This window comes from Oryx dammah, unplaced genomic scaffold (assembly GCF_014754425.2).
Source record: "Oryx dammah isolate SB20612 unplaced genomic scaffold, SCBI_Odam_1.1 HiC_scaffold_28, whole genome shotgun sequence".
Taxonomy (NCBI): domain Eukaryota; kingdom Metazoa; phylum Chordata; class Mammalia; order Artiodactyla; family Bovidae; genus Oryx; species Oryx dammah.
The window spans coordinates 92,984,594-92,998,384 of NW_024070212.1; the positions used below are offsets into that span (position 1 = coordinate 92,984,594).

Here is a 13,791-nt window from a genome sequence, read left to right on the forward strand (position 1 = left end):
TTGTGAGTGACATAAGATAGAGGTCCAGTTTCATTCTTTTGCATGTGAATATCCAGTTTTCCTAACACTACTAAAGAGACTAGCCTTTCCCCATTGTGTGTCCTTTGTGCCCTTGTCAAAGATTAGTTGTATATGCATGATTTATTTGTGGCTTCTCTGTTTCATTCCATTGTTCTAAGTGTTTGTTTTTATGCCAGTACCACAGTGCTTGATTATTATAGCTTTGTAGTATAGTTTGACATCAGGAAGTGTTATACCTCCAACTTTGTTTTTCTAAGATTGCTTTGGCTATTTAGGATCTTCTGTGGCTCCATATAAATTTTTGGATTTTTTTCCCCCTGTGTCTGTGAAAAATGCCACTGGAACTTTAATAAAGATTGTGTTGAATTTGTAGATCATTTTGTGGAGTATGGATGTTTTTTTGATATTCTTTCAATCCATTTGTGTCTTGTTCAGTTTTTTTCATCTGTAGCTTACAGTTTGCAGTGTACAAGTCTTTCACCTCCTTGATTATGTTTATTCCTAAATATTCTATTGTTTTTAATGTGACGGTAAGTAGGACTGCTTTCTTAATGTCTCTTTCAGACAGTTTATTGTTAGCATATCAAAATGCAAGTGATTTTCATATGTTTATTTTGTATCTTGCAACTTTACTGAATCTGTTTATTCTAACAGTTTTTTTTTTTTTTTTTTGGTAACTGTTAGTTCTAACAATTGTTTTGATTTTTAAGGGTTTTCTATATATGATATCTTTTTTTTTGCCCTAATTTCTCTGGCCAGGACTTCTACTCCTATGTTAAATAACAGTGGTGAGAGTGGGCATCCTTGTGTTATTCCTGATCTAACAGTAAAAAATTTCAGTTTTTCACCACTGAGTATGATGTAAGCTGTGTACTTGTCATATATGGCCTTTATTATGTTGTGGTACGTTCACTCCCTTTGATGACAGTTTTTATCATGAAAGGATGTTGAATTTTATCAGATGCTTTTTCTGCATCTATTGAGGTGATCATATAATTTTTAGTGTTCATTTTGCTAATATGATATATCACATTTACTGATTTGTGAATACTGAAACATCTTTGCATCCCCAGGATAAATCCCACTTGATTATGGTTTATGATTATTTTAATGTATTGTTGAATTTGTTGCTAATACTTTGCCGAGGATTTTTGGATCTATGTGCATGAGGGATGTTGGTCTGTCTGTAACTTTCTTTTCTTATAGTATTCTTGTCTGGCTTTGGTATAAGGGTGATGCTGGCCTTGCAAGGGGAGCTTTGAAGTGTTCCATCTACTTAAATTTTTTGGAAGAGTTTGAGAAGGACTGGCATTAATTCTTCTGTAAATGGTTGGTACCGTTCACCAGGTACACCATCTGGTCCTGGACTTTTCTATTTTGGGGAGGTTTTTGATTACTAATTTTATCTTTTTACCAGTTTTAGGTCTATTCATACTTTCTATTTCTTCATGAGTCAGTCTTTTTAAAAATTAAATTTTATTTTATTTAAAATTTTTTTACTGAGGTACAAGTTGATTTATAATACTATTATATTAGTTTCAGATGTACAACATAGTGATTCACAATTTTTGTCTCTTCAGTGTTGGCAGGTTTTCTTTCTGGGAATTTATCTATTTCTGTTAGGTTGTCCAATTTATTGGCATATAACTGTTCATAATGGTCTCTTATGGTCCTTTGTATTTCTGCAGTAGCAGTTGTAATATCTTCTCTTTCATTTCAGATTTATTTGAATCTCTTTTTCCTTAGTCAGACTGAAAGGTTGTCAATTTTGTTTGCTTTATCTTAAAAACAGCTCTTAGTTACATTGATTTTTTTTCTTTTTCTTTTTTGGTCTGTACCCTTTTCCTAATCTGATCCTTGTTATTTTCTTTTTTCTGCTAAATTTGACCTTAGTTTGTTCTTTTTCTCTAGTTCCTTGAGGTGTAAAATTACATAGCTGGAATAAACTATATATTCCTGTGATGATGGATGGATTCCATGATGATGGATAATTTCAAATTACTTCTCTTTGAATTAACAGATTTTTTTCTTCTGCTTGATTATGTATATTGTTCATGCTACCACAATTTTTATTTTATTCATTGTATCTTTAGCTGCAGAATTAAAAAAAATAATTTATTTTCTTTGTTGAACCTTTTTCATGCACTGTTTTCCTGATTTCATTGTCTGTCTTCTCTTGCAGCTCACTGTTTCTTTAAAATGATTATTTTGAGGACCTCCCTGGTGGTCCAGTGGTTAAGACTGTGGTTCCATTGCAGGGGCACAAGTTTGATCCCTGGTTGGGAATTAAGCTTCCACATACCATGCATGACCAAAAGTAATACTAATAAGAATTTTGAATTCTTTGCCAGGCAATTTGTTGATCTCCATTTCTTTGGGATTGGTTACTAGAAAATTATTGTGTTCCTTTGATGGTGTAATATTTCTTTGATTTTTAAAAAAATTTTATTATTTCTTAAAGTCTTGCATTGCTGTCTTCACATTTGAAGAAGTCATCTCTTCCATTATTTACTGACTGACTTCAGGAGAGAGTACCTTCATCTGTTAGTACAGCTAAGAAATTCTGAGACTTTTAAAGACTTTTTCTACGGGTATGCCCAATCTATACTTTGTGCTTCCTCTTAAGGGGAAATTCTAAAAATTGTATGCCTTTTCTTAATCCTGCAAAGACAGACTGGATGCTGAGAGCCCCCCGCCTCCCTCCCCTTAGCACTACCCTGAATCACTGAAATTTATGAACCTTTTCCCAGTCCTGCAGAGTTGGGATAACTTTCTGTGCTTGTTTACTAGCCATCTGCAAGGGCTAGCTCTCACTGTCCATAGAAGCTCATGCTGGGAGCCAGCCTGGGGAGGTTGTAGATATGGCAGAGATGCACAGAGAGTTGAGAGTTCTCATGATCCTGGTAGGGTAAGGCATTCCCAATGTCTCATGATTGGCCTTTTTGAGAGAATCCACAGATCAGCTGGTAGGAAGAAGAGTGAAGCTGTTAGTTGTGTCCCTGTGCTCTCCCAATCACACAGTCTTGCAGATCACTTCAGTAAACTGAGTTGGATGAGAAAGGAAAGCATCTCTTGGTCAGCATCCTGCTCAGCTGGGAGAAGCAGGTACTCACTCACATATTCTCTTCATCTCCTGTGGGCAAAATCATAGGCTGTGGGGTTCTCCTGACACCAAGCCCTGCTACCTTGAGGGAGAGGTAACATGGGCAAAGTGAAACTCTTTATCTTACCATTTTCAAAATATTTATTCCCAGATTTTTCTTTGGCAGTATTTTGGAACTTCTACACTGGATTCCTGGACTTCCACAAAAGTACCTTCAGTACTGGTGACTGCTAAAATGGATGTGGAACCCCAAATCTGCATATAAATGCTCCTGCAATTCAGGGCTCCACATTTTTTAAAATATATTTTAATTTATTTAAACATTTCCCAGTTTTATTAAGATGTAATTGACAATATTAGTTTAAGGTATACAACATAATGATTTCATGTATATATATATATCAAAATGGTTGCTATAAGTATAATTAATGTTCATCACCAAAGTGTTACAATTTTTTTCTTGTGATGAGAACTTTATTCTCTTAGCAACATTCAAATATGTAATACAGTATTGCTAACTAAAAACACCATGGTGTATATTATATCCCAGAACTTATTTATCTTATAAATGGAAATTTGTACCTTTTGACCATCTCCACCCCTTACCCCAAGCCTCTGCCAACCACTCATCTGCCCTCTGTTTCTTTGAGTTTTGTTTTTTGAAATTCCACATATAAGTGAGACTATACAATATTTGTTTTCCCCTGATTTCTTTTTTTTTTAAATTTATTTATTTTTTATTTTACTTTACAATTCTGTATTGGTTTTGCCATACATTGACATGAATCCACCATGGGTGTACATGCATTCCCAAACCTGAACCCCCCTCCCACCCCACCTCCCCACAACATCTCTCTGGGTCATCCCCGCGTACCAGCCCCAAGCGTGCCAGCCCCAAGCGTGCCATATCCTGCATCGGACATAGACTGGCAATTCGATTCTTACATGATATTATACATGTTTCAATACCATTCTCCCAAGTCATCTCACCCTCTCCCTCTCCCACTGAGTCCAAAAGTCCGTTATACACATCTGTGTCTTTTTTGCTGTCCTGCATACAGGGTCATCATTGCCATCTTTCTAAATTCCATATATATGTGTTAGTATACTGTATTGGTGTTTTTCTTTCTGGCTTACTTCACTCTGTATAATTGGCTCCAGTTTCATCCATCTCATCAGAACTGATTCAAATGTATTCTTTTTAACGGCTGAGTAATACTCCATTGTGTATATGTACCACAGCTTTCTTATCCATTCATCTGCTGATGGACATCTAGGTTGTTTCCATGTCCTGGCTATTATAAACAGTGCTGCGATGAACATTGGGGTACATGTGTCTCTTTCAATTCTGATTTCCTCAGAGTGTATGCCCAGTAGTGGGATTGCTGGGTCATAAGGTAGTTCTATTTGCAATTTTTTAAGGAATCTCCACACTGTTCTCCATAGTGGCTGTACTAGTTTGCATTCCCACCAACAGTGTAGGAGGGTTCCCTTCTCTCCACACCCTCTCCAGCATTTATTGCTTGCAGATTTTTGGATCGCAGACATTCTGACTGGTGTGAAGTCGTACCTCATTGTGGTTTTGATTTGCATTTCTCTAATAATGAGTGATGTTGAGCATCTTTTCATGTGTTTGTAAGCCATCCGTATGTCTTCTTTGGAGAAATGTCTATTTAGTTCTTTGGCCCATTTTTTGATTGGGTCGTTTATTTTTCTGGAATTGAGCTGCAGGAGTTGCTTGTATATTTTTGAGATTAGTTGTTTGTCAGTTGCTTCATTTGCTATTATTTTCTCCCATTCGGAAGGCTGTCTTTTCACTTTGCTTATATTTTCCTTTGTTGTGCAGAAGCTTTTAATTTTAATTAGGTCCCATTGGTTTATTTTTGCTTTTATTTCCAGAATTCTGGGAGGTGGATCATAGAGGATCCTGCTGTGGTTTATGTCGGAGAGTGTTTTGCCTATGTTCTCCTCTAGGAGTTTTATAGTTTCTGGTCTTACCCCTGATTTCTCTTAGCATGACGCCCATCAAGTTCATCAATGTCACAAATGGCAAGATGTTCACTATATAGTCCTATACACTCTTCCATTGTCTATATATACCACATTTTCCTTATCCATTCATCTGCTGATGAAACTTGTTTCTGTGTCTTAGCTATTGTAATTAATGCTACAATGAACATGAAGATACAAATGCCTCTTTGAGATAGCTTTTCATTTCCTGTGGATATGATCCAGAATTGCTGGACCATATGGTAGTTCCATTTAAAAATCTTTGAGGAATCTCCACCCTGTTTTCCATAATGGCTGTACCAGCTTACATTCCCTCCAACAGTGCACAAGTGTTCCTTTTTCTCCACATCCTTGCTAACACTTATTATATTTGTCTTGATGACAACCATTCTAATAGGTGTGATGTAACATCTCATTGTGGTTTTGATTTGAATTTCTCTGATGATTAGTGATGCTGAGCAACTTTCCATGTACTTGTTGGCCATCTGCATGTCTTTGGGAAAATATATCTTTGGTCCTCTGCCATGGCTTACTATTGAACTGTTACATAGGTGATAATCCAAGGTGTCCAGGGGCAAAACAAGAGCTGAAAGAGCCAAGCAAACACTTCAGCTGAGGTCTACCACAGTGCAGACAGATTTAACCTATAAATCTAACTTGATTTGAATGAGAGAAAAAGCTCTAGCTAGATAAATAGCTCGAATCTCTACAATATAGAGTTGTGGTTCCTCAACTACATCCCAAATTTAAGCTTTTTCTCAGACCCAGAGCCCTTAGGATAAAAGATACTTTTGAGGAAGGACCTCGCTGCTCTGCTGAAAATTCACACTGTAAATCTTCCTCCTAGGCTTCCCCCCAAATAAGTACAACCATTTTCCAGTGTGACGGTGCACTGGGCTAAGGGAAATAACCAGATTTTTAAATGGAGACAGCAGCTGTGAATTGATACTAATTACTGGAGTTTTAAAATGTCACAGTAGTTCACTAGTCAAATAGGGGTTTATGGAGGTCAGGTCACTAACGTAGTTATGGTTTGGGTCCATCTCAACAGGTCCTTTGAATTCCAAACCCAATCCATGGTTTTCTTTCCAGTTGCAGAAAGCATAATTGGAATAGACATACTTAACAAATGACAAAATCTCCATGTAGGCTCTCTAACCTATGGAATGAGAGTTATTATGGTAGCAAAAACCACACACACTGTAAGTGTTTCTCCCTACCAAAATAAGAAACCAAAAGCAAAACCACATAGAAAGATGAGAAAGATTAATGTTGCTTGAAGGAGGCAGGGATGGTGACTCTTCTTTCAGCTTGCTTCTCTGGCCTGTGCAGAAGACAAATAGCTTCTAGAAGATGAAAGAGGATTGTTCCAAATGATTTATTCAGGTAGACTTCAATTAAAGCTGCTGTTCATGTGTTGCTTCATTATTGGAAAAGAAAAATCAACACTTTCCCTTGTATCTGCTATTCCTCTGGCAAATACTCCCCCGCCTTTATTCCTGTTAGTATGAACCACAAGATGCAGTTTTATTTCATTTGCAAGGAAAAGCACTGTACCCTCACTGTTCCCCCCAAGGGTTATATTGTTTTTCTAACCCTCCGTCATAATCTAGTCCAAATTGGTCTTGATCTTCATTACACATGAATGGACACCACAGGATATTTGTGGTATCATGCTGATTGTCCATGGTGAATAAGAATTAGTAACTATTCTAGATAATTTGATAAGATATATGCATGCCAGAAGGTGGAAATAAATTCTACAAAATACAAGGGCTTGTTGCCTCAGTAAATTCTTAGCATCCAGTGGTCTGGAGTATGTTCAGATGGAAATGGACAAGATGCTTCAAGTTGGAAAAATAGTTGCTGCATCTGACTTCTCCAAGCACTAAGAGGTACAATGGATACCGGAGGCAACACAAACCTCACTTGGATGTGCTACTCTGACTCACTGAGTTAACTGGAAAGAGTTCCAGTTCTGACTATTGCCCAAAAGAACAGAAGGCTCTGCAACAGGTCCAGGTTACCAAGTTAGTTGTTCTGCCCCTTGGGCCATATGGCCCAGCAGACCTATGCTATTTGAAGCATCTATCAGATAGGAAGCCGTATGGAGACTTCAGCAGGCAAGTAAGGTTAATCAGAGTTTATAGGATTCCAAACAAAGCTATGTTATCACCTGCCAATAATTATTCACCTTTTGAAAACAACACCTAGCTTGCCATTAGACTAGTAGCGGTTTAATCTGTGACCACGGCCACCAAGCTACCTAGAACTGGTGAACTGAGCTGCTCGCCATGAACTGGATGTTGTCTGGCTCACTAATAGATAAAGTTAGGCATACAGATCTGTGATAGACCTAAAATGGCATTAAGACGTGTAAAACTGAATTTGAGTAGATTCTGAAGCCACAAAGAAATTGTATGAGGAAATGGTTAATGTTTTTGGGCTCCGATTACTGCTACGTGGTCTTCTCTCTACTTGTATCTATGAGATCAAGTGGACTTACTTGTCACCAGTTGACTGAGGAGGGAAATGCTTGACCCTGGTTCACAGATACTTCTGCACGATGTGCCAGCATCAGCTAAAAATTCAGAGTTGGAGTACCATAGCCCTGCTCATATATCACTCTGATGGTCAGGAATGAAAGACAGTCTTAGTAGGCATAACTCTGAGCACTGACCTGTTTTTATAGACTGGAAGAAGTATACATTCAGAAGTATAGATTTTCACTGACTCATTGGCAGTGGCTAATGATCTGGGGGGATGGCTGGGAACTTGTAAGGAGTACAATTGGAAAATCACCAATAAGGAGTCAAGGAAGAGACTTGTAGGTAAATTTCTCAGAATGGGCACAAAATGTGAAGATAAATTGGAGGCCCTTGTAAATGCTCCCCAAAGGGCAATATCAGAAGATGCTAATAATCAAGTGGACAAGATGATCTGTTCCATGGATGTCAGTCAGCCTCTTCCAACAGCTACCCTTGTCCTTGTCCAACAGACTCATGGAGAAAACAACCATGTTGAAAGGGATGAAAGTTACTTATGGGTTTAGGAACATGGACTTCCACTCACTAAAGCTGATGTGACTACAGCCACTTCTGAGAGCCCCACTTGCAAAAAGCAGAGACTAACACTGGTTCCCCATTTCCTGGGAGGAGCATGTATCACCATCTGGTAACAGGTTGATTACTTCAGACTACTACAAATTACTACAAATTATTACCTGTGTTCTCACTTGAATTTCACTTTGGATATAGATTTGCCTTTCCAGACCACAGAGCTTCTTCCATTACCACTATCCCTGGACTTCAGGGTACCTGATTCACCATCATGGTATCTGAAAAGTGCTTCTGACCAGAAAACAATTTTACTTGACATCAAATGAGGTGTGTCAGTAGGGTTACGCTCATGGAATTAACTTTTCTTACCATTTTCCCTTTTACCCAAAGCATGAATCTGATAGAATGGTATGGGGGTTGGGGAGGGGACTTTTTGAAGACCCAGTTTTAATGGCAACACTTTTCATGGGCCAGACAGATGTGTTCCATACCAAGAATAGTGAGATCTCTCTATCTCTTGGCCAGGATTCTCAGGTCCAAGAAAGAAAGGGTGTAAAAAAGATTGACTCTTCTATTACTCCTGGTAATCCAGTTGTGAATATTTTATTTTGTCTCAGCAATGACCACGTGACAAATTACAAAAACGATGGCAGTAGTTACAGGCATTTCACTCCTACCTTGAAATGAATATATACCAATTCTTTTTCTTTTCTTCCTCTATCTTATTCCTCTAAGAACACATGTGAATAGTGGCTAACCTTATATTTCATTATTTAGGTTATAGAATTTCAATGCGGATCTGTCTTGCTAAAAGAGAAACATCACTCAATAATGGACAAAGTGACAAGTGGGACTCTGTATCCTCCCCTGGGGAGAGTCTAGGTGCATTGTTTTTTATAGGGGGTAACTTGCCTCATCTCATCTGAAACATGAGAACACAATTGCTACTTCTTTTTGCAGAAGTTTTAAATATTGTTCAAGTGTGTGTGCGTGTGTGCATGCATGCGAAATTGCTTTAGTTGTGCCCGACTCTTTGGGACTCTAACAAATGAATGCCAAATTGATGAGTGGACTGAGATAGTTTATACTCTGTTAACTCCTTACGCTAGAATTATGTTTCCCTGTACACTTTCCCCTGTATGATTCTGGGTTAGAGTTGGCCAAGAAAGTAATCTGTGCATTATTTGGAAGGCAGACTTCAAGCAGAAGCCATTATTCTGTGAAGGCCATCATGTTTACATGTGGTATCAGCAGAGGACAGTAGGCTCCAAATTGTCCTCACTCTCCTCTGCTGTGTTTCTAGTTCATTCCCCCAGCATACAGCTTTTCTTCCTAACTGTTGACCCTGTTGACAAACAACGGCCCCAGGGTCACCACCAGATGGTTGATAAAATACTGTCAAGGCAGTTGCTACGCAGAGGCACATCTTTCTCTAGACATTCTCACAAGCCTTCCTTCTCCCTTCCCCAGGCTCCCTGTGGCAGCTGGACAAGGTGGCTTCTCAGATTATGTGACTTCTCTGATCCTCTAACTTCTCTTCTAAACCTTCACTTCCCCAGCTTCTTCTACAACTATTTAAGATATAGCTCTTAAAAATCCCCTTTCTCATACATGATAGTGATTCATTTTCCCCTCATCAAAACTTGACTGGTATAAACAGAAATAGTCTTGATGGACTTTGACCCTGTTCCATCTGTTCTTGAGACCCAAGAAGAGATGTTCTTGTGCTTTCTATATTTAGTTGCTTAACCATTATTTGAATTCGATTTACAAATAAAAATATTTTTCCTAAGCTAATCTGTGTTGGTTTCCAGGTATTTGGATTTAAAAATAAACTGTAATCAATACTCTATGGCAGTGTTAATCACCGATCTCTTGTATTTCTGCATACCTGTGAGCAGACACACAGAATGCCTAATTCTATTCACCAATGTATATGGAGCAAAACACTCTTAGAATATATTGTGGCTTCCTATGGTTCAAAGGGCAGGCATGCTTACTGCTCATTATAAAATACTTGCTTCCATTAACTCAGTGTTCTTTCCTGTAATGCAATCCACTGTGCAGTCATTATTCGGGCCTCTTTTCACTGCTTTTTGGGAACTGGGGCTCAAGAAATGAGGCAAAAATGATGATACTTTGGCTATTGCTATGAATAATAAACTGTCCTTTGTCACTGACCTAAAACATATGTGGGCTTCCCTGGTGGCTCAGATGGTAAAGAATCTGCCTGTAATGTAGGAGACCTGGGTTCCATCCCTGGGTTGGGAAGATCCCCTGGAGAAGGGAACGGCTACCCACTCCAGTATTCTGGCCTGGAGAATTCCATGGACTATATAGTCCATAGGGTTGCAAAGAGTTGGACACGACTGAGGAACTTTCACTTTCACTTTAAAAGACATGCTGTAATTTCATATGTACTGCTCATTAGATTTTTCAAAGAGAACGAGGTATATACCTATGATACAAAGTAACACTTTAATAAACAAGCAAATGTATTAGGTTCTGAAGAAATACTCAGTTTTTTCTATCACTACAGTGTGAAAAGTTCTTTAAATGTATAGTTCTTTTTATTTCTCATTTGTAATGACAAGAATTTGATTAGGATGCTTTGGTTACAGTAACAGAAACAAAACTCTACTTAATGCAAAAAGGGTAATTTATTAAAGAATTATATGGGTACCTCACCAAAGCTAACAAAACAGAACAAAACAGTTAAAAACAGGCCTCAGTGATAGTGGCTAGTAACAGAAATCAAATCTGCTAGGGGTCGCAGAGTCAGACACAACTGATGCGACTTAGCAGCAGCAGCAGTTTAAGCAAAAAGGGGAATTTATAATTAAGATATGAGGGTGCCTTACTAAGCCAAGGGCAGGATTCAAGAAGGGCTGGAATAAGGGAATGGAACACTGTTAAGAAAGCCAGGGATCACATTTTTCTGATCTCTCATCTCTGTTCTTCACTTTGCAAATATTTCACTGCTCTCTTACTGCAGATTTGCTGTTCGTTTCTTCCTAAACCACAGAGTGGGACACGGCAGTCCACAGCTCCCCAATTTATGTCTCCTCTTCTATTCCAGAGATTAGTCAAAAAAGGCTAGAATCTGTTGTCTCTAACCCCAAATTTCTAGGGAAGCTTTAGAATGTTACCAAAATTAGAGATGACTTTCTTCTCTGGGATAGGCAATAAGATAGAAGTTGGTAGAAAACCAAGAAATAGAGACCAATTTTTTTTTTTTTTTTACCATTCTTTACACACTTCTAACTGAAATGGCTTATTTTGATTTAGGAATGGATGTAGGGAGATATAGAGAGATATTCTCACAATCTAACCAACAAATATGACCAGATGCTTCAAAAGACAGAGGTGTTCTAATATTTTTTAATATCCTCTCTAAGAGAGAAGTGATGGGCCTGTATAATACTACTACCATATTTGAGACAAGTTTCCTTTCATTTATTGTAATAGACATGATTTATCTCTTGGGAAGATATGCACAGGTCCCAGTGTGAGTGTTTCAAGCACAAAAAGTAATGATATAGTTCATTGTTTCTCCGAAGAGAAAGAAAAACAGGGCCTAATTACATGAAGAGTATTTATGAGAAAGAAAAAAAGATTAATTATGGGGTAGGTGTCAAAATCCATGGGAGCCATAAATTGAAATTTGACCATGGGTTTCTCAGACTAGAGAGAAATTCTGGTTCATCCTAGCTTGAGTCAACTGCTTTTGAACATAGCTGCTTATACCTTCATCATAGTGGGGTAAGGGTCAGAGGGTCATTCTGAGAAACAGACATAGGATAGGGCAAAGAAAATTATTTTCTGTATTCTTCAGTGTTCCAGGCTCCCCTAGAGGAACAAAGTTATATTGCTTATGAAAATCATGGCGTAATAAGATTTAAATGGTAGGTGATTTATGTATTTAAAAATCAGAATAGCTGATGGAAGTATTCTACCCAGTCTTACCCACACTGAAATGAAACTGAAAATGTCAGAAGTATAAAGAAATGCTGCAAATGTTTTATTTAAAATGTATTTGTGCTGAGGATTTCTTAAAGTATTTCTCCTATGTGTTAAAATACTTTTGTATTATTTGTTATATCCTTTGATGAGATACAAGGAGTTAAACTTAATGTTTATGATATCACTCTACTTCTTCCTGTAATTTTGTTTCTACAAATAATTGGAAAGGGAAGTAGGACCACTCTATGCTAAAGAACAAAAGAAATAATATTAGCATGGACATGTTAAGAGACTCAGAAGCTGGTAATTCAGTTTTAACTTTACATGATTTCAGGGTACACAAAGTTTCAAAAGAAAAAAGTCATTCAGTATTATGTTGAAGGTTTTGTATTTCAACCTCTGTATTTCTTCGCGTAAATACTTCCTTAAGGTTATCATCTTTTTGATCATCACAAAGTGTCATATTTAGTACATTTTCAGTACATTGTTCTAATGGAATGGTTGTCAAGTATGAAAATACTTTTTCCATTAGAGGCTCCCCGAGAAAAGGCGTCGGAGGGCTCTTTTTCATTTGAGAATCATCAGAATGCCAGTCATCAGCTATTTCTACACTTTGGCTATAATAAAAATCAGATGGTAATGTTGATAAGCTTAAGGTAACACTGCTGGGATTTGTTGCCGAGCTAGACACTGAGGGGTCACAAATGACTTTTTTTGTTGCAAGGCAGAAATCATCTTTAGAATAACCATTATTTGCTGTAAAACAAAACAAAACAAAACAGATTTACTATGAATATTACATATTCATGAGACAAATCTTAATATAAGGATAATGTTTTTCTAAAATTCAAACTCTTTTTACGGTTTTTAGGAACAGAATAATGCAACAGTGAAAATTCTAAGTTGCTATCAATATCTACACAATGTTAAGTATTTAATGGGGAATCAGCAATATTTTCATGATAAACCAGAGTAGAAAAATCTATTCTAAATAAAATCAACTTGTCTCAACAGGAGAAGATTCTAAACAGGCTAGAAAGCTCAGTTCTGGAATGTCCCTTAAAATCAGAAATGGCAGATAGTTTAACTATTTAGAGCTAAATATTATCTTATTTTAAAAATAAATTTTGGCTCAGGAAACTCAAACAGAGGCTTTGTATCAACTAGAGGGGTGGGATGCAGGGGGAGATGGGAGGGAGGTTCAAAAGGGAGGGGATATATGTACACCTATAGCTGATTCATGTTGAGGTTTGACAGAAAACAACAAAATTCCGTAAAGCAATTATCTTTCAATTAAAAAAAAGAAAAGTAAGAGGAAAAAAATAAAAAATAAATTTAAAAATGTCTCCTTAAGCAGATAAACTGGGGCTTCCCTGTGGCTCAGATGGTAAAGAATCTGCCTGCAGTATGGGAGACTTGGGTTTGATCCCTGGGTGGGGAAGATGCCCTGGAGAAGGGAATGGCTATCCACTTCAGTATTCTTGCCTGGAGAATTCCATGGATGGAGGAGCCTTGAAGCTTACAGTTCATGGGGTCAAAGCAGCTAAATTACAAAATGTTTGTCCACCATGGGATCAAACTGGCTTTATACCAATTAAAGTAACAACTAAATTAACATTCATATATAATGCTTTA

General features: G+C 37.5%; 1 protein-coding gene and 1 pseudogene across 1 annotated transcript in view; both read right to left on the reverse strand.

Annotated features, from left to right (window-relative positions):
• The window catches only part of LOC120856589, a 51,599-nt pseudogene extending 46,388 nt beyond the window's left edge, over positions 1-5,211 (reverse strand).
• Positions 5,212-12,191: 6,980 nt separating this feature from the next.
• CUNH1orf185 (chromosome unknown C1orf185 homolog) overlaps positions 12,192-13,791 on the reverse strand; it is a 38,245-nt gene continuing 36,645 nt past the window's right edge. The window contains exon 5 of the mRNA XM_040231944.1: positions 12,192-12,912. Within this exon, the coding sequence (XP_040087878.1) occupies positions 12,518-12,912 (395 nt within the window). The 3' untranslated portion in view covers positions 12,192-12,517. The remainder of the gene's footprint in view (positions 12,913-13,791) is intronic.